Here is a 23580-nt window from a genome sequence, read left to right as displayed (position 1 = left end):
ATACATACATACATACATACATACATATACAGTATATATGTATATACACACACACACACACACACACAAACCTAAATTTCTCTCCTTTTTCAACTCAAAAGAGTTTTAGAAGTGCATAATCAAACAGGGGCAGAGACAGCTGTACTTAAGAGATAAACATTTGCCAGGTTAGTCTATAATATAAAAGGAGGCTGGGAAAGAACACATTTAGCTTTATATATATATTTCTTCCTTCTGATTTTGGGTAGAATGTATCTTCTCTACAGGATCGGTTAGGCATGTTTCCCCTGTTACAGCCAATTTTTTGAAATCAATTCTCAACTCTGGACCTAGCAACATTTAGATGCTATTCTCTTTTTGATGAAACAGTGAGGAGGTCTCTCTCTTCACTAATAAGGAGAGAAATGCAATTGTGTTTTTCCTGAATTTTTATCTATCTGGGAAATTACTTACCGCTGTCTCATTTTTCTTCTTTATCAATGTTTCCAGTTGAAAATATACCAAATAAAAGATTGATTGATTGATATTACATGCCACCCCTCTCCGAGGACTCGGGGCAGCTTACAGCATATAAAAGAAACAATATAATACAATGTCCTACATCCAATTCAACTAAAATCCCCAATAATTAAAAAGTCAAGCCTTCCCACTCAGACTACAAACATACATAACATTCATCGGTCTATCCTATTTATTTTTAATATTTAGATTTATCCATCCATCTCCTGCTTTTTCTGCTGTCCTTCACTTTAATCCCTTTCAAATTAAAAGAAAAAAAATTGCACACAAAATCAATAATAACCCCCACAACAAATATCTGTCTAGCCCAAATCCTGGAAAAAACTTGATAGGTGGATTAAAAACACCAAATCCAACGTCAGGCAGGGCAAAGAACCGTAATAAAATATTAAATTTTACACCCAGAAGAGCTCCCAGCAACCCTTGCGCTCCTTTAGACCTTCTCAAGGACCCTGCAAGGTAGGCCGACTTGGCACCCCGCCCTTATTTACTTGGCTTCGAGCCCGACCTTTAAGGAGACCCACCCCCTCACCCTTATTGGACCAGGCAAGAGTGTAAACATCCAGAGCGCCCAGCGATTGGATGACCGGCCTGTCAATCGAAGAAGTGGAGGCGTGCCAGGGAGAGGAAATGAGGTCGCCCCGCCCTCCCTTCAGAGAAAGCGGTCCGGTCCTCGCGAGGGCGAATTCTATCTCCGCCACCCGTCAGCTTACCCTCCCCGGTGGGCCCCGGTGGTCTTCCGCGCCGCTCCCGTCAGGCGAAGGCCGAGCCGGGGGAAGGAAGAAGGCCGAGCCGCCCAATCGTCTCCTCCGTTGGCGGTTGAGATTCGAAGAAACGGTTTCAAGAGGAGACGCCGAAGGCTCGCGAGGCGGCGGCGCCGATTGGCCGCCTCCTGACCCGCCGCGCGACGCGATTGGTCGCGGGAGTCGGGAGGTGGGCGCAGAATCGAGGACGTTATTGGTCCCGCGGGGTACACTCTCTCTCTCGCTTAGATCAACGAGTGAGGGGACTTCGGGGGGCGGGGGGGGGGGAGATAAGCCTACCTGGGATTGGCTCCTCCTGGGCTCCAGATGGTGAGGGGCACCGCATGCGCAGCAGCATCGGGACTGAGGCCTAGTTGTAGTTGAGTTACCCCCAAGGTAAATTTGGGAAGCAACCGCAGGGAGAGACTGGCCGTCCCGAGAGAAGCTTCACCCCCTCCGGTGCTCCCGACTTAGAAGCTGCTGGGGTCCATTTCCCCAACTTCTCTTCGGCCTCTTCTCTATCTCCCTCTCAAGCGCACAACAGCCCTGCCAGGTAGGCCAGGTGAACTCAATGAGAGCCAAACGAGCCGGGGAGGGGGTGGTTTATGTAGAGGGGGAGACAATAAGGATTCGAACCCTCATTTCTCCACTGCTAGCCCAGTATTGGACTGCTCTGATTTGTAGTTGGAGAGAAAGAGAGCCCCCTCCCCCAAAAAGAAAGGGGGGGGCACAATTAATTTTTTAATTTATTTTTGGCACAGCTCAGATCCAAGAGGGAAGAAGAATGAAGAGCATCAGCATCTGTAATTTGGCAAATTATTTAGCTTTACTAGATAAGTGGGTCAAAGCAATGGAAACCGCAGTTGAATGTTTCCAAATGTAAAATAATGCACTTGGGCAAAAGGAAACTCAGTCTGAGTATTGTATTGGCAGTTCTGTGTTAGCAAAAACTTCAGAAGAGAAGGATTTGGGATAGTGATTTCCGACAGTCTACAAATGGGTGAACAGTGCGATCAGGCGGTAGAGAAAGCAGGTAGAATGCTTGGCTGCATAGCTAGAGGTATAACAAGCAGGAAGATCCCGCTGTATAGAGCGCTAATGAAACCCCATTTGGAATAATACTGTGCTCAGTTCTGGAGACTTCGCCTACAAAATATATGGATAAAATTGAACAGGTCCAAAGACGGGTTACAAAAATGGTGGAAGATCTCAAGCATAAAACTTATTAGGAAAGACTTCATGAACTCAATCTGTATATAAGGAAAGGGGGGGGGGGCATGATCAAAACATTTAAATATATGAAAGGGTTAAATAAGGTCCAGGAGGGAAGTGTTTTTAATAGGGAAGTGAACACAAGAACAAGGGGGCACAATCTGAGATTAGTTGGGGGGAAAGATCAAAAGCAGCATGAGAAAATATTATTTGACTGAAAGAGTAGTAGATGCTTGGAACAAACTTCCAGCAGCCGTGGTTGGTAAATCCACAGGAACTGAATTTAAACCTGCCTGGGATAAACATGCATCCTAAGATAAAATACAGGAAATAGTATAAGGGTAGACCAGATGGACCATGAGGTCTTATTCTGCCGTCAATCTTCTATGCTTCTAAGGATCCACAACTCTGGCAAGGAGATTATCACGTGCAGCAAAACAGCAACAGCACTTAAAACTTATAAACCGCTTCCAAGTGCTTTCACAGCCCTCTCTAAGCAGTTTACAGAGAGTCAGCCTCTTGCCCCCAACAATCTGGGTCCTCATTTGACCCACCTTGGAAGGATGGAAGGCTGAGTCAACCTTGAGTCAGAAGGAAGGAAGGTTCACTTTTTATTTGATTGATTGATTTTGTCCAATACACAATGAGGGTTTTAGTGGGTATACACATAGTAAAATACATGATGAAGGTTATAGAGGAGATACTCATAGTAAAATATATCTAAGAAAGAATAGAAGAGAAGATATAGGAATAGAACATATCAATGAAAGAATAGAAGAAGTGATATAGGAATAGAAGAAAGGAATAGGAGATATTTATTTATTTTATTCATTTATTTTGTCCAATACACAATGAGGGGTTTAGTGGGTATATATCTATATACACATAGTAATATACATGATGAAGGTTATAGAGGAGATACTCATAGTAAAATATATCTAAGAAAGAATAGAAGAGAAGATATAGGAATAGAACATATCAATGAAAGAATAGAAGAAGTGATATAGGAATAGAAGAAAGGAATAGGAGATATTTATTTATTTTATTCATTTATTTTGTCCAATACACAATGAGGGGTTTAGTGGGTATATATCTATATACACATAGTAAAATACATGATGAAGGTTATAGAGGAGATACTCATAGTAAAATATATCTAAGAAAGAATAGAAGAGAAGATATAGGAATAGAAGAAAGATATAGGAGAGCAATAGGACAGGGGACGGAAGGCACTCTAGTGCACTTGTACTTTACAAATGTCTTACTTAGCAACCTAAATTTTGGGTTGTTAAGTCAAGGGCTGCCTGTAGTACGTTCTAGTCCAGTTTACATCAAGATTGAGTAGGGATCTGTCCGCCTGCTTTATTTTCTTTCTAAAAAAGCTTTTTTATGGCGTGCCCTTGCTTATTCCCACGTCCGCCTTTTGAAAACCTTTTGAAGAAGCGAAGTTGGCTTGGCTTCTTACCATGATGGAGGGTGGCCAGGCTGCCTTTCCTTTGGCAGTTGGTTGCAGTGCAGTGGGCCCAGCTGGTTCTGCAGTGATGCAGCCTTTTTCTCTTTGCCCCCCCCCCCTCCAGCATCCCATTTATTTCCCCTGGCAACTTAAGTGGCAGGCATTACATTGTGACTTCATTGCAGAGGGTAGGAGGTGATAAGTGAAAAAAAAGTTGGCTTGAAAAATGGTCTGCTTATTTATCTATCTATCTATCTATCTATCTATCTATCTATCTATCTATCTATCTATTTATTAGATTTGTATGCCGCCCCTCTCCGGCTAACAACAGTAAAAAGACAATATGAACAAATCTAATATTAAAAGTAATGTAAAAAACCCCAATTTAAGAAACCAATCATACGTACAGACATACTATGCATACATTTTATAAGCCTAGGGGGAAGGGAATATCTCAATTCCCCCATGCCTGATGACAGAGGTGGGTTTTAAGGAGCTTACGAAAGGCAAGGAGGGTGGGGGCAACTCTGATATCTGGGGGGGAGTTGGTTCCAGAGGGTCGGGGCCGCCACAGAGAAGGCTCTTCCCCTGGGTCCCGCCAACCGACATTGTTTAGTCGACGGGACCCAGAGAAGGCCAACTCTGTGGGACCTAACTGGTCGCTGGGATTCGTGCGGCAGAAGACGGTCTTGGAGATAATCTGGTCCGATGCCATGAAGGGCTTTATAGGTCATAACCAACACTTTGAATTGTGACCGGAAACCGATCGGCAACCAATGCACGAATCTTGTGTAAAAGTGATGCCGTCTAAGTGACGGGCTGTGACAGCTGACCAAAATGTGTAATTCAGATATCGGCGTCGGATCGTAATGCTGAATTGGAAATGTTTTGATAAAGTAGCATCAGTAAATAGCAATAGGGGCCTATTTGGGTCACTCTTTGTCCAGTGTACCAGATGCCCCCACTCGACCAAAAAGCTATGCGACATTTTGTCACCCTGTGCTTAAAGGATTCTGAAACCTTGAATGTTTGGAACATGGACTTAAAATTTCGCACACCTCGCTTTTATACAATAAGGAATATATGTGCCAAATTTCGTTGAAATTGAAGGTGGTCGAGTGGGGAAGATTCTGAAAATTGGTCCACATAGAAACCTAGAAGATTGACCGCAGAAAAAGACCTCGTGGTCCATCTTGTCTGCCCTTATATTATTTCCTGAATTTTATCTTAGGATGGGTCTATGTTTATCCCAGGCATGTTTACATTCAGTTCCTGTGGATTTGCCAACCACGTCTGCTGGAAGTTTGTTCCAAGCATCTACTCCTCTTTCCGTCAAATAATATTTTCTCACGTTGCTTCTGATCTTTCCCCCGACTAACCTCAGACTGTGTCCCCTTGTTTTCGTGTTCACTTTCCTATTAAAAACACTTCCCTCCTGGACCTTTTTAAAAAGGATTTCAGTCAAGACCCAGTTAACTTTGCTTTCAAACAAAGCTGATCCAAAACTTTAATTTTGTTTCCGAGTCTATTATACCTAGAAACATAGAAGACTGACGGCAGAAAAAGACCTCCTGGTCCATCTAGTCTGCCCTTATACTATTTCCTGTATTTTATCTTACAATGGATATATGTTTATCCCAGGCATGTTTCAATTCAGTTACTGTGGATTTACCAACCACGTCTGCTGGAAGTTTGTTCCAAGGATCTACTACTCTTTCAGTCAAATAATATTTTCTCACGTGGCTTTTGATTATTCCCCCAACTAACTTCAGATTGTGTCCCCTTGTTCTTGTGTTCACTTTCCTATTAAAAACACTTCCCTTCTGAACCTTATTTAACCCTTTAACATATTTAAATGTTTTGATCATGTCCCCCCTTTTCCCTTCTGTCCTCCAGACTCTACAGATGGAGTTCATGAAGTCTTTCCTGATACGTTTTATGCTTAAGACCTTCCACCATTCTTGTAGCCCGTCTTTGGACCCGTTCAATTTTGTCAATATCTTTTTGTAGGTGAGGTCTCCAGAACTGGACACAGTATTACTCCAAATGGGGTCTCACCAGCGCTCTATATAAGGGGATCACAATCTCCCTCTTCCTGCTTGTTATACCTCTAGCTATGCAGCCAAGCATCCTACTTGCTTTCCCTACCGCCCGACCACACTGCTCACCCATTTGGAGACTGTCAGAAATCACGACCCCTAAATCCTTCTCTTCTGAAGTTTTTTTGCTAACACAGAACTGCCAATGCAAGACTCAGATTGAGGATACCTATATCACTTACGGTGACTTATTTTTGTGTGCTGACTCAAACGTTTTTTCTGGTTCTTTAGTTTTATAATCTAGATTTCTGTGTCTTTTCCCCCCCCCCCAACCCGTAGGGCCACTAGATCTTGGCAGCGTCTCGAAGCCCTGTCGGTTGATCAGCTTAGAGACATTAATTTGCTAAGAATAGTAAGAGGAGCAGCGAGGTCGTCCTCCTCCTTTCCCTGCAGTGTTGGGTTTGTCCCTCCCCGCTGAGCTGTACACCTGGTGTATTATTTAAGACAGAAGGCTCGAGCAGCGCGCTGTGCAAAAATAGAAAAGAGACAGACAAGGACTGGACATCAGCAAATTCTGCTGGATTGCAGCCAAACGGAGCTGCACAGGGAGCCCGAGGTGCGTTTTGGCAGCTATTAGGAGGAGCCCCAGGTAGCATGTACTACATAGTGAATTTTCACAGAAGTAGGTTAATCAAACCAGACATTATAATCTTACTTTTCGGAGTATAAGATGTACCTTTTTCCTCCCTGAAAGAGGCTGAAAATTTGGATGGTGGTATTGTTGTTGTTGTTGTTATTATTATTATTATTATTATTATTTATTAGATTTGTATGCCGCCCCTCTCCAAAGACTCGGGGCGGCTCACCACAGTAATAAAAACAATATAGTAGTGGAAAAAATCTAATATTAAAAAACATATAAAACCTGCTCTGAACGTAGCTTTTTCGAAGCTTTCCCCCCCCCCCCAGCCTTAACGATCTTCAGCTAACGATTTTCCCAGCTTGCAGGCTTTTTCATTGCTACTCCTAAGAAGTTTATTCCCAGCCGCAAGTCTTTGCAGGCTTTTTTTCATTGTTACTCTCTCCGAATAAGGGTTTTTTCCCTAACCAGGGGATAAAATAATGTGCTGAAGTTGACCAGACTAAGGACGCTAGCCAGATGAATACCTGGTGGGCAGATTTCCCCCCCCTTATTTTCCTCCCCAGAAACTAAGGTGTGTCTTATACTCTGAAAAATATGGCGTGGATGGATAGATAGATAGATAGATAGATAGATAGATAGATAGAGATGAGAGAGAGAGAGAAGATAATAGATAGATAGATAGATAGATAGATAGTGAGAGAGAGAAGAGAGAGAGATGAGAGAGAAGATGATAAAGAGATAGAGATAGAGAGAGAAGATGAGAGAGAAGATAGATGGATGGATGGATTAGATAGATAGATAGAGAGAAGATAGAGAGAGATGAGAGAGAGAGAAGATAATAGATGGATAGATAGATAGATAGATAGATAGATAGATAGATAGATAGATAGATAGATAGTGAGAGAGAAGAGAGAGATGAGAGAGAAGATGATAGATAGATAGATAGATAGATAGTGAGAGAGAGAAGATGAGAGAGAAGATGATAAATAGATAGATAGAGATAGATAGCGAGATAGAGAAGATGAGAGAGAAGATAGATGGATGGGTGGATTAGATAGATAGAGAGAAGATAGAGAGAGATGAGAGAGAGAAGATAATAGATAGAGAGATAGATAGATAGATAGATAGATAGATAGATAGATAGATAATGAGAGAGAGAAGATGAGAGAGAGATGAGAGAGAAGATGATAAATAGATGGATGGATGGATGGATGGATTAGATAGACAGACAGACAGACAGACAAACACATAGACACACAGACAGACAGACACATAGATTTTAAAAGCTGCTGATCCATTTTTTTCTACTGTGCCAGTTCTGAAGATAACCAGACTTCTACCCAACCATTAAACCTGTTATGGGCTGTGGTTTATCGACTCAGCCAAACTTCTGGATTTTTTAAATTTTCCCCTCTGAGTCTTTCTATTTTTCTCTTGCAGCTGGTTTGTTGAGATGCCTCCCTCAAACTTACTACGCTTCGCGACCTCTTTGATCCACCAGAGATCCTTCCCTTGGACGCCAACGCTCGGAGACAAAGACCTCTTGCTGCGCCACTCTCTTGGGCCACACATCCTCGGAGCAGGGAAGACGAGCTGTGGCGAGCTAGTGCCTCTCAATGAAACCGACCTGGAAGAACAGTTCGTCCGGGGCTTCGGGCCCGGAGGCCAGGCCACCAACAAAACCAACAACTGTGTGGTTCTGAAGCATCTTCCCTCGGGGATTGTCGTCAAGGTGAAAGGCACCAGCGGTTGTACTTAAATTTCCTGGAAGGGGTCATTTATTTGACCCAGGGCTTGCTCCGTACCTTGCCGTGCGTGATCCGGAAATTACTTGAGGGTCTGCAAACCGGGGGCTTCCCAATCACTTACGGCGAACAGCAGCCCGATCCAAGTGATTAGAGAATAATATTTCCTGTTGTAAGCGCAGCTATGATGGGGCTTGGAGTAAATTTGGTTCTGTGTTGGACCAGGCAAAGCTTTAGCTCAATCGGCAAGTCTTGTGGGTTGTACTGCTGCGTAAAATAATGCACTTGGGGAAAAGGAATCCTCAATCTATTGCATTGGCAGTTCTGTGTTAGCAAAAACTTCAGAAGAGAAGGATTTAGGGGTCGTGATTTCTGACAGTCTCAAAATGGGTGAACAGTGCGGTCAGGCCGTAAGGAAAGCGAGTAGAAGGCTTGGCTGCATAGTGAGAGGTATAACAAGCAGGAAGAGGGAGATTGTGATCCCCTTATATAGAGCGCTGGTGAGACCACATTTGGAATAATACTGTGTTCAGTTCCGGAGACCTCACCTACAAAAAGATATTGACAAAATTGAAGGGGTCCAAAGATGGGCTACAAGAATGGTGGAAGGTCTTCAGCATAAAACGTGTCAGCAAAGACTTCATGAACTCAATCTGTAGAGTCTGGAGGACAGAAGGAAAAGGGGGGACATGATCGAAACATTTAAATATGTTAAAGGGTTAAATAAGGTTCAGGAGGGAAGTGTTTTTAATAGGAAAGTGAACAGGAGAACAAGGGGACACAATCTGAAGTTAGTTGGGGGAAAGATGGTTGGTAAGTCCACAGTAACTGAATTTAAACATGCCTGGGATAAACATAGATCCATCGTAAGATAAAATACAGGAAATAGTATAAGGGCAGACTAGATGGACCACGAGGTCTTTTTCTGCCATCAATCTTCTATGCTTCTATGTTTCTATTTTAGAAAAGCTTTAATTAATTTGACTTCTGTGCCTCCGGACAAGGCTGCCTGCCTTCTCTAACTCCCGATCCGTCTTGTCCTTCCTCCTTAGTGCCACCAGACCCGGTCCCTCGAGACCAACCGCACCAAAGCCCGAGAGATCCTCCAGGAGAAAGTGGACGTTTTCTACAAGGGCCAGGACAGCGTTGTGCTGCAGGAGAAACAGGAATGGCGGAAAAAAAAGGAAGAGAAGAAGCGAGAAGCCAAGAAGAACCTGGAGAGGAAGCGCCACTTGAAAGAAATGCTCGCCCTGGAGGACAAATAGGGACGTAAAAGGCAGTCGCGGCTTTTCAGAACGGGACCTACTCTAATCAATGCAGATTTATTTTAAAAACTCTGCGGTTCAGCCGAAAACAATATAATCAGTGCTTGAATTGAGCACAATGGCGTCATTTTCTCCCACCACACACTCATTTCGTTTGGCGGGGCCCAGGGAAAGAGCCTTCTCTGTGGCGGCCCCGGCCCTCTGGAACCAACTCCCCCCGGAGATTAGAATTGCCCCCACCCTCCTTGCCTTTCGTAAGCTCCTTAAAACCCACCTCTGCCGTCAGGCATGGGGGAACTGAGACATTCTTTCCCCCTAGGCCTTTACAATTCTATGCATGGTATGTTTGTTTGTTTGTATGGATGTTTGGTTTTACAATAAGAGTTTTTTAGTTGTTTTAGTATTGGATTTACATGCTGTTTTTTATTACTGTTAGCCGCCCCGAGTCTACAGAGAGGGGCGGCATACAAATCCAATCAATCAATCAATATCTCAGAGGGGGCAAAGAACCCCTCATTCCCCAGGGGTCCCCTAGATCGCAGAGTTTTGGGGGGATGAGGGGCGGCAGGGATGGAGGGTGTCCTGTAATTTCATGTCTTCTTGCATTTTTTCCCCCTCCTGGAACTTTTAGAACAACAAACTGCACCTTGTTTGTTGTCGTTTATGACAAACATTAAATGTTGCACCACATGATTCCTGAAATCTATATTTTCTTTTATGTACACTGAGAGCATCTGCACCAAAGACAAATTCCTGGTGTGTCCAATCACACTTGGCCAACAAAAGAATTCTATTCTTCTATTCTATTTAGCAATGTGCAAAGTCGGTGTAGCATTTCAGTCCCTGCAATAATTAAATCCAGTTTGTTCAGTCGGTATCAAAGCAACAAAGAAATGCGTTGGCGTTGCCTTGTTAAATCGGGAAAAAAGATGGATCCTTTTTCTTGGAAGCCATCAACGCTTCCGAACGTACATTTTATTTTATTTACTTAATCATTTTTCTCTCTCTGGTAATAATTTTACTTACTTGTCCAGCCCGCCCACTCATTCCCAGCAAATTTTACTACTACCACCTACTACTGTGGGTGTGGCTTATTTTGTGGGTGTGGCTTGCAGGCCATGTGACCAGGTGGGAGTGGCTTGATGATCATGTGACCGGGGTGGCTTAAAGGTCATGTGACTGGCTTAAAGGTGGCCAACTTGATGTCACTCACATCGAGGGTTAGGGTGCCTGACCTCTCCTTGCCTCAAAGAGATACAATTTCCCCATCTATTTGCTATTAATGAACATCCAAAATATACTGTTTAATTCTATGTACCGGTATATATGCCATATGTGTACATACATATTACACACAGGCACACAAAAATATACATTATCTACTATATCTAGACACACATATTTGAAAACTTCAGATCGTGCAGAATGCAGCTGCGAGAGCAATCATGGGCTTCCCCAAATATGCCCATGTTACACCAACAATCCGCAGTCTGCATTGGTTGCCGATCAGTTTCCGGTCACAATTCAAAGCGTTGGTTATGACCTATAAAGCCCTTCATGGCATCGGACCAGAATATCTCTGGGACCGCCTTCTGCCGCACAAATCCCAGCGACCAGTTAGGTCTCACAGAGTTGGCCTTCTCCGGGTCCCGTCGACTAAACAATGTCGTCTGGCGGGACCTAGGGGAAGAGCCTTCTCTGTGGTGGCCCTGACCCTCTGGAACCAACTTCCCCCGGAGATCAGAATTGCCCCCACCCTCCTCGCCTTTCGTAAGCTCCTTAAAACCCACTTTTGTCGTCAGGCATGGGGGAACTGAGATATGCCCTTCCCCCTAGGCCTATATAATTTATGCATGGTATGCTTGTGTGTATGTTTGGGTTTTAAAATTATTTTAAATATTAGATTTTTTACATGTTGTTTCATTATTGTTGTTAGCCGCCCCGAGTCTACTTAGAGGGGCGGCATACAAATCTAATAAATGAATAAATATGCACGCATAGCTCTTCTAAAATTATACACATTCAACCTCATTTACTGTGATAGGAAAAACATAACCAGAGCCCAGAAGGGGGAAAAAAGAATTTTTCTACCGGTTCTGCATAACTGATTGTACCTGTAGTAGTCCATCACTGCTCCTGTGGCTTTCCACTATTGAACCACGAGAATTACTGAAAATAAGCTTTTATTACGTCAAGTAATAAATACATACAAAGAGGCAAAATTGCAATTTTTAAACCCGGGGATGGGGAGAATTGTTAATAACGGGGCTGAAAAATCAGCTGTTTTCTGCTTGGGAGGAAGTGTAATGGTTTTTTGGGGGGGGGGTAGTTGTGGAAAACTCACACAAAAAAAAGGACTTTTTAAAAGATACCGTTCGTGGCTCCAGATAATTACGGCGTGTGAAGGGCAGATGGCCGAGAACTTTATAAATCTTAAAAATAGTTCCTGAAAAGGTTGGGCTGGGAGGCGAGTTAATTTGGGGCGATTAAGGCAACTTTTTTTGCCCCCCGCCCCAAAAAAGACCCTGCAGATTCTAAGTATTTACCTTGCTGCGTGGTACAGGATTCTGATATTTTTTTGTAGATGTCCACAACTCGATGTAACGCTATAGTTCTGTCCTCCATTGACGCAAAAATATGCATTGTATAGAAAAACAGCTCTAATGCAGAGGGAGATTTTTTGTTGAGGGAAACGAGTCCGGTTTTATTTCAGCCGGGGATCTTCGGAAAGCTGGAAGGGATCCCTTCGGCGGTCCTGGATGCAAAAACGATCTAGTTTGGAAAGCGATGGCAAAAAAAATCGAGAGGGGGTGCAGATGACAACTTAAATAGGCAAAGAGGCAAAGTTTGTTCCCGAATAAAAGTGGAATTTGTGTGAAATAAGAACACACAAAAAAGGAAAATAACACAACACACCAGCGAACGATTTCCATTCTGCCAAGGGATGAGTTGTTGTTGTTTTTTTAAATGGATGGTGGCTTGCAGAAAACAGGAGTCAAAAATAAGTTGGTGGGAGGATTGGAAACATCTGAATGAGCAGAGATTCGAACGGGGCACCACAGAAACTTTCGGCTGCCGTTCTGGAAAAAGGGAACGATCCCAAGCTAGAAAGAACGACGTGCAGAATTGCCAGTTTGAAAGGTCGGTTTGCATTTTCCTTCCCCCCTCCCCAAAGAAACAGCGAGGGGGACGAAGGGGATCTTAAGATCTTGCATTTCGCTCAGTCTCTGCTAAACATTCTCGGACCAAGCCTCTGGCGTGAATGATACCTGCAAAAAATATAAACGAAATACGAATTATTTTTGGGGTGAGCCAGTTGAATAATAGCATAAAAGAGCTGAAAGTCCATATTGAACTGACCATCGTTATAGAAACATAGAAGACTGACGGCAGAAAAAGACCTCATGGTCCATCTCGTCTGCCCTTATACTATTTCCTGTATTTTATCTTACAATGGATCTATGTTTATCCCAGGCATGTTTAAATTCAGTTACTGTGGACTTACCAACCACGTCTGCTGGAAGTTTTCCAAGGATCTACTACTCTTTCAGTGAAATAATATTTCCTCACTTTGCTTTTGAACTTTCCCCCAACTAACTTCAGATTGTGTCCCCTTGTTCTTGTGTTCACTTTCCTATTAAAAACACTTCCCTCCTGAACCTTATTTAATCTTTTAACATATTTAAATGTTTTGATCATGTCCCCCCTTTTCCTTCTGTCCTCCAGACTCAACAGATGGAGTCCATGAAGTCTTTCCTGATACGTTTTATGCTGAAGACCTTCCACCATTCTTGTAGCCCGTCTTTTGACCCCTTCAATTTTGTCAATATCTTTTTGTAGGTGAGGTCTCCGGAACTGAACACAGTATTATTCCAAATGGGGTCTCACCAGCGCTCTATATAAGGGGATCACAATCTCCCTCTTCCTGCTTGTTATACCTCTAGCTATGCAGCCAAGCATCCTACTTGCTTTTCCTACCGCCCGACCACACTGCTCACCCATTTTGAGACTGTCAGAAATCACGACCCCTAAATCCTTCTCTTCTGAAGTTTTTGCTAACACAGAACTGCCAATGCAATACTCAGATTGAGGATTCCTTTTCCCCAAGTGCATTATTTTACATTTGGAGACATTAAACTGCAGTTTCCATTGCTTTGACCATTTATCTAGTAAAGCTAAATCATTTACCATATTACAGACCCCTCCAGGAATATCAACCCTATTGCACACTTTAGAGTCATCGGCAAATAGGCAAACCTCCCCTACCAAACCTTCCCCTATGTCACTCACAAACATATTAAAAAGAATAGGACCCAGAACAGACCCTTGTGGCACACCACTTGTAACCTGTCTCTGCTCAGAGACATGAAATACGAATTATTTTTGGGGGGGAGCCAGGTGAATAATAGCATAAAAGAGCTGAAATTCCATATTGAACTGCCCATCGTTATGCGCCTTTAAGTTCAGTTTGGCCTTTGCAGGAATCCTCGACTCAACGACGGTCCACTTATTGACCGTTCAGAATTACGGCACCGTAATAATAAAGGGAGAGAAATAAATCAATCAATAAATGGCCCCGGGGAACATTTAGGACTTGAAACGTCGGCGATTTAAAACGAGGCTGACCTTGACAATTTACCTCGCTTTAGCCTTTCCATGGCACTTTTACTGCCGGCGTAGGTAGGTCTGATTTCTTTTCCTAATTCTTCGATGATGGTCAGAAGTTCTGCGTATTTGCTCTGAGGGACTTGGTTGCTGGGGGTTCCCTGCAAACAGAAAAAGAGGGGGGGGGGAACCCTTGAATTAAGTCACAAATAAACCCAAAAGCCAAGCGTTACAAAGGAGCAGAAATATAGAATAGATCAGATCAGAATAGAATGATAAGGAATTAGAATAGAATAGAGAAAATAAATAGAATAGAGAAGAGAAAACTAGGGGGCTTGAAACCAAGACATACGAAGAGAGATTGCGGGAACTGGGCATGGATAGCCTAGAGAAAAGGAGGGGCAGAGGGGACATGATAGCTGTATACAGGTATATGAGGGGTTGCCACAGAGAGGAGGGGGTCACTCTATTCTCCAGAGCACCAGAGGGCCGGACAAGGAACAACAGCTGGAAGCTGACCAAGGAGAGATTCAACCTAGAAGTAAGGAAAAACTTCCTGACGGTCAGAGCAATCAACCATTGGAACAACCTGCCAGCGGAGGTTGTGGACTCCCCAACTCTGGACACTTTCAAGAGGAGATTGGACTGCCACTTGGCAGTCCTGCTCAGGCAGGGGGTTGGACTTGATGACCTGCATGGTCCCTTTCAACTCTAACAATAAATAAAAATAAATAAATGAATAAATAAAAAACAAGAGAAGAGAGAAGAGAACACAATAAATAGAATAGAGAAGAGAAGACAAAACAATAGAATAGAGAAGACAAAACACAATAGAATAGAGCAGTGTTTTTCAACCAGTGTGCCGCGGCACACTAGTGTGCCGTGAGACATGGTCAGGTGTGCCGTGAAGCTCAGAGAGAGAGAAAAAACAAGAGAGGGGGAGAGAAAGCAAGAGAAAGAGAGGAAAAGAGAGAAAGAAAGAGCAAGAGAGAGAGAAAGAAAGAAAGAAAGCAAGAGAGAAAGAAAACGAGAGAGAAAGAAAGCAAGAGAGAGAAAGAGAAAGAAAGCAAGGGAGAGAAAAAGAAAGAGAATGAGAGAGAAAGAAAGAAAGAGAGAGAGAGGAGAATAAGAGAGAGAGAGAAAGCAAGCAAGAGAGAGAGCAAGAGATAGAGAAAGAAAGAAAGAAAAAGAAAGAAAGAAAGAGAGAGAGAGAAAAAGGGAGGGAAGGTGGGAGAGAGAAAGACAGGGGAGGTAGGGAGGGAGAGAGAAAGAGCAAAAAAGAGGAAGGAAGGAAGAGAGAAAGAAAGAGGGATGGAGAGAGAGAGAAAAAAGAGGAAGGGAGAGAAAGAGGGAGGGAGAGAGAAATAGAGCGAAAGGGAAGAAAAGAGAGAGAGAATTTTTTTTGTCCAAACTTTTTTTAGCCCCCCACCTCCCCACTCAATGTGCCCCATGGTTTTGTAAATGTAAAAAATGTGCCGCGGCTCAAAAAAGGTTGAAAATCACTGGAATAGAGAACACAATAAATAGAATAGAGAAGAGAAAACACAACAGAATAGAGAAAACAATAGAATAGAGGAGAGGAGAACACAAATTCTATTTTTTTCTCTTCTCCATTCTATTGTGCTTTCTCTTCTTTTGAGAGAAGAGAACACAATAAATAGAATAGAGAAAAGAAGAGAAAGCACAATAGAAGAGAGAAGAGAAAACAATAGAAGAGAGAAGAGAAGAGAGAGAAAGAAAAACACAGATTGCTCAAACTCCTTGGGGCTGAGAAGTATTGCTGAAAAAGCTGAGCTTTCTGAAGTGGACCACTAAACTCCTATTTGGACTCCTTTTGGCACGCGAACCAACAATGGTTCACCATCACTAGACTAGACCCCTACCCAATTCCCGCAACCGTTCATCGTACGGTTTAGCCTCCAGCCCCCTGATAATCTTGGTTGCTCTTCTCAGCATCCTTTCTACTTTATCTCAGGCGGAGAGACACATCTCTACAAGAAGAGACCCCTTGAATTACTAGAACAGTAGCATTCAAATAAAAAACAACCCTGTCTTTTCCTTCTTTGCAGGACCCCGAAGTGTCCTTCACAATTTCAACCCTCTCGGGAGTTCGATTTGTGATGGAGGCATTCACGGGAAGCTGACACGGAAAGCAGGATGGACCAAGTGGACTTAACAACCCCGGTGTCCATAAAAAAATAAATCACATTTTTTTTACCTGCCCTCCTTGTGTGTAGCCTAGAGACGGGGGTCCGTAGTCATTGATCAGGTGTCGGTACTGCCCAGAGCCCGCCATACTGGTAGAAGGAGAATTAGCTTTGGAGAGAAATAAATGCAACGGATAAGATTGGAATTCGCTCCCAAAGAATGGAAAAATGGAGATCAACATCAGAAAAAAACACATTGTCGCTCTGTAATTTGACCAGCTTTATCTAATGCTTAACAGCAACATGAATTTGCAATCTCGACTCGGAAATAAATACGAACGCTTCAAGAACTGTCACAGAAAACTTTTCCCCCTTCGCATGGACTTTCCTTGTTCTCCGCCAGCTGTGAAATATTAAAAATTGGCAAATTTTTAAATTATTTTAATGCATGATTTGCCAGCTCCAAGTTGCTGCTAGGAAGTGGGGCAGCCCCGGAGATATTAAATAATATTTAATTTATTTAATATTTAAACTTTCAAAATGATCTAATTTAGACTCCCGGGTTCAGGGGAAAAAAATATAAACTAAAACTATAAAATATAAATATAAAATATGTCTGCGAAATAGGCAATGAAATTCATTCAGGTACAGGAGAATATCAGGATCCAGAATGGTGGCAAATATATACATTTTTTTTCCCTTTCTGGTGGGTGGGCGTCCCCCAAAATATATTTCCGTTAAAGTTGGCCAACGAAGGCATCGACCAAGCAAAAGGCGATTGACAGCATGTGCCAAGTGTAAATTTTTACTGGTACCCAAATATAAGGGAGGGGGCACATTAAATCAGGCATCTTGGCCATAAAAATACGGGGACTCTCTCCCCCCTGGATGGGTGGCACCCCTTCCCTATTTCTGGCAAGGCAACGCCGGTGATAACAGGGAGAGTTGGGGGGCCTTGCCGTTGGAAAGGCTGGGGATGATGGGTCCTACTCCGAAGCCCGGTTTCGCCCGCACTGCCTTCTCCAAGGAACGAGCCCCCCTCAAGCTCCATCTCGCCCTAGAGGCTGTCTCCGTATCTTGAGGGCTGTGTCCCCCCCCTTTCTCCAGCCACCCCCAAATCGGCGATCCAGGGTGCCTTTACCTGCTCCTTGGCCCTCAAACACGTAGTAAGACATAGCCTCCGGCAGCCCGAACCTCCTCTTGCCGGCAGCAGACCCCCAGGAACAAAAGGAGAGGAAGGGGGGGGGCCTCGGACTTGGCTGCGCCACCGCCGAACATCCCCCCCCCCGAAACGCAATGCAGATGGCCTCCTTTGGCAGCCGTGCCAGCTCTGCCCAGCTGGAGGGTGAGGGTGGGTGGGTGGTGGAAGGAAAAGTGCCAAGCTGGCTTGGAAAGAGGGAGACATCCAAAGCTCATTTAGCCGAGCCCGGATGCTGGTAGGGGAAGCACCGTAGAGGACCGCAAAGAAGTTTCGGGCAGTGGATCTCTACCTGTTCCGTTTGAGGGATGCCCAGGGACGAGCCTAGTTTGGTCCAGCCGAGACTGGACTCAGAATTCAGCTTATTTTGGGAGGGGGGCAAAAAATACAAAGCGTGTTGGTGCCAAAGCTTCTTCCTGGCCGCAGGGGCAAGCGATGGCAGCTTAAACACTGGCCACATTCAATTTCAGCCTCCTTTGTCTGCCCGGCTGGCCTTAAGCCAGGATGCTCCGTTCACAAAGCTGGCAGAGAAGCTACAACAGAGATGGCGAGGGAGGGCAGGGACGACACAACGGGCCTCTTCCCATCCCCTACGGAAGAAACAACGGGCCTTGCAAAATAAAAAGAAGAATACAAACACAAATAATAAAAATAAAAATACCGTATTTTACGGAATTAGAAGCACTTTTCTCTGTCCAAAAATTTGGGTGCGTTTTATACTCCAAATGTATATTATTCCCTGTGTTTTATCTTAGGATGGATCTATGTTTATCCCAGGCATGTTTACATTCAGTTACTGTGGATTGACCAACCACGTCTGCTGGAAGTTTGCTCCAAGCATCTACTACTCTTTCCGTCAAATCATATTTTCTCACAATACTTCTAATCTTTCCACCCTTTTTGTAGCCCGGTTCAATACACTTAGATCCTTGGTTAAAGGCTTGAATCATGGGATAAGTTTTTAATTCCATCCCAGACTGTGGAACAAATTCAAGATTAAATCTAGCAGATGTGGTTGGTAAATCCACAGTCGCTGAATTTAAACCTGCCTGGGATAAACATCGACCCATCCTAAGATCAAATACAGGAAATTGTATAAGGGCAGACTAGATGGACCTTGAGGTCTTTTTCTGCCATCAATCTTTTATGATTCTAAGGAAGGAATAGAGGAAGGAAGGAAGGAAGGAAGGAAGGAAGGAAGGAAGGAAGGAAGGAAGGAAGGAAGGAAGGAAGGAAGGAAGGAAGGAAGGAAGGAAGAATCCACAATCACTTAATGTAAACATGCCTGGGATAAACACAGATTCATCCTAAGATGAAATACAGGAAAGAGTATAAGGGCAGACTAGATGGACCAGGAGGTCTTTTCCTGCCGTCAATCTTCTATGTTTCTAAGGAAGGAATAGAGGAGGAAGGAAAGAAGGAAGGAAGGAAGGAAGGTAGGAAGGATCCACAGGAACTGAATTTAAACATGCCTGGGATAAACCTAGATCCATCCTAACATCAAATACAGGACAAAGTATAAGGGCAGACTAGACTAGATGGACCAGGAGGTCTTTTCCTGCCGTCAATCTTCTCTGTTTCTAAGGAAGGAATAGAGGAGGAAGGAATGAATGAATGAATGAAGGAAGGAAGGAAGGAAATAAAGAGAAGGAAGAGAAGGAAGGAAGAGAAGGAAAAAAAGATGAAAGAGAAAGAAGGAAAGAAGGAGGAATCCACAGGAACTGAATCTAAATCTGCCTGAGATAAACCTAGATCCATCCTAAGATCAAATACAGGAAAGAGTTATAAGGGCAGACTAGATGGACCAGGAGGTCTTCTTCTGCCATCAATCTTCTAGGTTTCTATCTATGACACTAAGGAATAGGAAAGAGTAAGAGTGAGAAAATAAGAATTAGAAAACAGTAAAACTCAGAATGAAGAAAGCAGCTCGGGCTTAAACTGGAATCAACCCAAGCTTCCGAAGGGAAGATCCTTCTCAATTTCTTTTTTCCCGCATTGGGGATGATGCTCACGTCTTGCAAAGGAAGCGACATGGATTTCGGAGGCGGCCTGCTGAGTCATCTTTTTCCAAAGTGGCAGATGGCCGGCTGAGCGGCCTTCTTTCTTCCTCCCACTTGGAAGCCCGTCTAAAACGTCGCAATTACTACACACAAACACACACAAATCAAAAAGGCAGGACAAAAGGGAATCTTTGGGGACGGGCGGGAACTCGGCATTCCTAGGCCAGATGTGAAGGAACAGCTGCAAAAATCCCACTTACGGACACTTTCCAAGGTCCCTCGGACGTTTATTTTTTATTTTTAGCTAATTTTTCTCATTTTGTTGAGGGCGGCTTTTAGAAATTTCCCAGCCCTGAAAACGGTCAAAGGAGAGCTGAATTTGGATTCATCCCTCCTATACATCCTATATATATATATATATCTTATTCCTTACCTATATCTTTTCTTCTATTCTCTCATGATATATTGCATTCCTATATATAGGGTGTCCCCCAAAAAATGCATACACATTTTAAATAATTTATTAAATTAAATTTGCATGCCACCCCTCTCCGTTTAATAATGTTAAACTTGGTATTTATTCTAATTGTATTATTTCAAAAATGTAAAAATATTTACAAGTATCATTTTATTGTTTTTTTCACTGCGTTTTAACTAACTGTAAATAGCCAATAATTAAACTGTTTGTGTTTATTTTGCAGATTCAATCCCCGAACACAATAATGACAGCCAGACTAACCTTCGAAAACAAATAAAAACAATAAAACAATAAAAAAAACAATAGAATGATACTTGTAAATATTTTTACATTTTTAAAATAATAAAATTATAATAAACACCAAGTTTATAATTATTTAAAATAATTAATTATTCTTCGGAGAGGGGCGGCATACAAATCTAATAAATTATTATTATTATTATTATTATTATTATTATTATTATTTATTAGATTTGTATGCCGCCCCTCTCCGTAGACTCGGGGCGGCTCACAACAGTGATAAAAACAATACATTATTATTATTATTATTATTATTATTATTATTATTATTATTATTATTATATTTCCCTCTATCCTTCATTGTTTCTTTCCACTGTGAGTATATACCCTCTGTAATCTTCATCATGTTTGGGACAAAATAAATGACTAAATAAAATAAATCTCAAAAACATCCTTAAAATCCAAACATCTGGAATAAGTACGTCAAAGAAGGGGTTCTTCGGGGAGGTGGGCACAAACCTGGGGGGGGGGGGAGCATTGATTTTTCAGTAAGCCTTTGCAAGCCGTTCCTCTGAAAAGGTAGGGAGGATGCTGGCTTAGGCATTAAGCAAGCCATGATTGGCTTAATCGTAGTTTATGGAGTAAATCACAGCTGTCTGGGTGCACAAACATCCATTAATCCTTCCCGTCCCCACACCTCTGCATTATAATTTAGACAGTATTTTCCCCCCCAAACCTGGCCACTTTAAAACGCTGGCTGGGGAATTCTGGGAGTTGAAGTCCGCACATTTTAAAGCTGTTAAAAAGTTTGGGCGAAACTGGTTTAGGTGCTGTTCCGTTAACCGACATCACCAAACCCAAGTTAGAAACCAAACTTTCGAAGAAAATCTGAACCATTTTAGGAAGGGAGATTTTTCAATCTGTCTCTCTCCAAAGACCCTCCCACTCCTCCCCCTGCCCCCTGAGCATGGGCCCTTGCTCTGCCCTCCCCCTCCCCTTCCTACAGACTCTTCCACGCCTTCGCCTTTCTACCCAGCCGGGGCCAACCCAGGCAAGGCCCCCCTCCTCAAAACAAGCCCGGGGGGGGCAGGGGCCAGATCCCCCCCCCCAAAATATGCCCCCTCCACAAATGCCAGGCTGGAGAAGCTGCAGCCAAAGTTTGCAAGTGCACAAAGGGTGGGTGGACTGCAGATCCTCCCCCTCCTCTCCCTGCCCCCCAGGTCTCTGAGCATGGGCAGAGTTGAGTTGGGTTAAGGGGGGGGTCCCTTGCTCTGCCTTGCCCCCCTCCTCCAGAGCCCAGCGCCTGGTCTCTGAGCACGGGAAGAGGTGTATTGGGGGGTGTCCCTTGCTCTGCCCTGCCCCCTCCCTTCTTCCAGCCCCAACTTCTACCTGGCCGGGGCCAACCCAGGCAAGGCCCCCCTCCTCAAAACAAGCCTGGGGGGCAGGGCCCGGACCCCCCCCCCCCAAATGACAGGCTGGAGAAGCTGCAGCCAAAGTTTGCAAGCGCACAAAGGCAAGGTTGGGGGGGGTGTTGCAGACCCTCCCCACTAATCTGCCCCCCCACGCCCCCCCCCAGCCTCACCTGTCCCGGGGGGCTTGTAGGACATGCGGGCGCAGGGAAGCTCCGGGGCCGGCCCGCCAGGCGAGGTCCGCGCCACCGCGGCCGGAGAGTCCAGAGGAGGAGGAGGAGGAAGGAGGCTAGTGGGGTCCTGGCCCCCGAGTCCCCCCGCGGCCCTCGGCCATCCCGCCGCCTCTGCTGCGCTCCAGCCGCCTGCCCCGCCGCGCGCCGGGCTCCCTCGGCCATGCGGGGGAAGGCGGGAGGGGGCGGGGAAGGAGGAGGGGGAGGAGGGGGCGGGGAAGGAGGAGGGAAGAGAAGGAGGAAGGAGGGGAAGGAAGGAGAGGAAGAGGAGGAAGGAGGCAGAGGAAGAGTGGGGAGGGGAAAGAAAGGAGAGGAAGAGGAGGAAGGAGAGGGGAAGGAAGGAGAGGAAGAGGAGGAAGAAAGGAGAGGAAGAGGAAGGAGAGGGGAAGGAAGGAGAGGAAGAAGAAAGGAGAGGAAGGAGAGGAAGAGGAGGAAGGAGAGGGGAAGGAAGGAGAGGAAGAGGAGAGGAACAGGAAGGAGGCAGAGGAAGAGTTGGGAGGGGGAAGAAAGGAGGAAGAGGAGGAAGGAGAGGGGAAGGAAGGAGAGGAAGAGGGGGAAGAAAGGAGAGGAAGAGGAAGGAGAGGGGAAGGAAGGAGAGGAAGAGGAGGAAGGAGAGGAAGAAGGAGAGGAAGAGGAGGAAGGAGAGGAAGAGGAGGAAGAAAGAACAGGAAGATGAGAGAGAGGGGAAGGAAGGAGAGGAAGAGGAGGAAGGAGAGGAAGGAGAGGAAGAGGAAGGAGAGGGGAAGGAGAGGAAGAGGGGGAAGAAGGCAGGGAGAAAGAGGAAGGGTGGGGAGGGGGAAGGAGGGAAGAGAAGTAGGAAGAGGAGGAAGAAAGGAGAGGAAGGAGAGGAAGAGGAGGAAGGAGAGGAAGAGGAGGAAGGAGAGGAAGATGAAGGAGAGGAAGATGAAGGAGAGGAAGAGGGGGAAGAAGGCAGGGAGAAAGAGGAAGGGTGGGGAGGGGGAAGAGAAGTAGGAAGAGGAGGAAGAAAGGAGAGGAAGAGGAGGGAGAGGGGAAGGAGAGGAAGAGGAAAGGAGAGGAAGAGGAGGAAGAAGGGAGGGAGGGAGGAGAAAAAAGGGGAGAAGGAGGGAGAGGAGGAAGGAGGAGGGCTGAGGAAGAAGGCAGGGGAAGAGGGAGAGTGGGGAGGAGGAAGGAGGGGAGAATTGGAAGGAAGAGGCAGAAGGTGGCAAAGGAAGAAAAGGAGGCAGGAAAAGGGGAAGAGGGCACGCAAGAGGAGGAAGGAGGCAGAAGAAGGGAAGGAGGTGAGGGAAGGAAAGAGAAGTTTGGGGGAATTTTTGCAACGGTGGGAATGGGTTTGCCTTGTGGGGATGGCCAGAGGGGCTGGGGGGGCATTTTTTCCTGGTTGAGCCCCTCCTTGGCCATCAAATCTTTTCTTCTCCTTCGTTTCCTTCTGTCCTTCCTTCACTTCTTTTCTCATTCCTTTGTCTTTTGTTCTTCTCTCCTGTTGCAAAAGGAGTGAAACCTCTCATTTGTGCTACCTGGCGAGGAGTCTCCCTCCCCCCCAAGCTGCAAATCTCAATATTGACAAGGGGGGGTGGGGCAGAGGGTGGTAGCCAATGCTTTGAAGGACCCTCCCTTGGGTCCCATTGGTGATCGATCTTTGTCCATTGGTGCAGGGGGGTCAAAGGCCAAACCT

The 23580-nt window shown here is 44.7% G+C and overlaps 3 protein-coding genes across 8 annotated transcripts in view; 1 reads left to right on the top strand and 2 right to left on the bottom strand.

Moving 5' to 3' along the window:
- The window catches only part of MPHOSPH9 (M-phase phosphoprotein 9), a 46929-nt gene extending 45445 nt beyond the window's left edge, over nucleotides 1-1484 (bottom strand). Inside the window, exon 1 of the mRNA XM_070763201.1 lies at nucleotides 1233-1484. The gene's annotated coding sequence lies outside the window, so the exon portion shown is untranslated. The remainder of the gene's footprint in view (nucleotides 1-1232) is intronic.
- Nucleotides 1139-11841, top strand: MTRFR (mitochondrial translation release factor in rescue). Of its 4 annotated transcripts, none has more exons than XM_070763204.1 (3): nucleotides 1139-1452; nucleotides 8050-8341; nucleotides 9407-11841. In XM_070763204.1, exons 2-3 carry the CDS (start codon nucleotides 8063-8065, stop codon nucleotides 9617-9619), a joined length of 492 nt encoding a protein of 163 aa, XP_070619305.1. In that variant the 5' UTR covers nucleotides 1139-1452; nucleotides 8050-8062; the 3' UTR covers nucleotides 9620-11841. The 4 variants fall into 4 exon arrangements, with proteins under 4 accessions (XP_070619305.1, XP_070619304.1, XP_070619307.1 ...); XM_070763203.1 differs by having other exon boundaries at nucleotides 1140-1815; XM_070763206.1 differs by lacking the exon at nucleotides 1139-1452 and adding an exon at nucleotides 2016-2065.
- Nucleotides 11786-22105, bottom strand: CDK2AP1 (cyclin dependent kinase 2 associated protein 1). Of its 3 annotated transcripts, none has more exons than XM_070763208.1 (4): nucleotides 21870-22105; nucleotides 16443-16540; nucleotides 14246-14385; nucleotides 11786-12888 (listed from the first exon to the last, which is right to left on the bottom strand). In XM_070763208.1, exons 1-4 carry the CDS (start codon nucleotides 21892-21894, stop codon nucleotides 12840-12842), a joined length of 312 nt encoding a protein of 103 aa, XP_070619309.1. In that variant the 5' UTR covers nucleotides 21895-22105; the 3' UTR covers nucleotides 11786-12839. The 3 variants fall into 3 exon arrangements, with proteins under 3 accessions (XP_070619309.1, XP_070619308.1, XP_070619310.1); XM_070763207.1 differs by having other exon boundaries at nucleotides 14259-14385; nucleotides 21870-22102; XM_070763209.1 differs by lacking the exon at nucleotides 21870-22105 and adding an exon at nucleotides 19582-19706 and having other exon boundaries at nucleotides 14259-14385.
- Between the last annotated feature and the right edge of the window lie 1475 nt (nucleotides 22106-23580).

Source organism: Erythrolamprus reginae, chromosome 10 (genome assembly GCF_031021105.1).
Source record: "Erythrolamprus reginae isolate rEryReg1 chromosome 10, rEryReg1.hap1, whole genome shotgun sequence".
In the NCBI taxonomy this organism is placed as follows: Eukaryota; Metazoa; Chordata; class Lepidosauria; order Squamata; family Dipsadidae; genus Erythrolamprus; species Erythrolamprus reginae.
Note: the sequence above shows the minus strand (reverse complement) of the source record. Positions and strands in the feature narration are given on the sequence as shown.

Excerpts from the sequence above, each read along its gene's own strand:
- MTRFR (XM_070763204.1), top strand. The coding sequence starts at position 8,063 with ATGCCTCCCTCAAACTTACTACGCTTCGCGACCTCTTTGATCCACCAG. Across the intron at positions 8,342-9,406 it reads CCTCGGGGATTGTCGTCAAG|TGCCACCAGACCCGGTCCCT; the intron begins GTGAAAGGCACC and ends CTTCCTCCTTAG.
- CDK2AP1 (XM_070763209.1), bottom strand. The coding sequence starts at position 19,630 with ATGACTCAGCAGGCCGCCTCCGAAATCCATGTCGCTTCCTTTGCAAGA. Across the intron at positions 16,541-19,581 it reads TGTCGCTTCCTTTGCAAGAC|CTAATTCTCCTTCTACCAGT; the intron begins GTGAGCATCATC and ends TTCTCTCCAAAG. Across the intron at positions 12,889-14,258 it reads CATGGAAAGGCTAAAGCGAG|GTATCATTCACGCCAGAGGC; the intron begins GTAAATTGTCAA and ends TATTTTTTGCAG.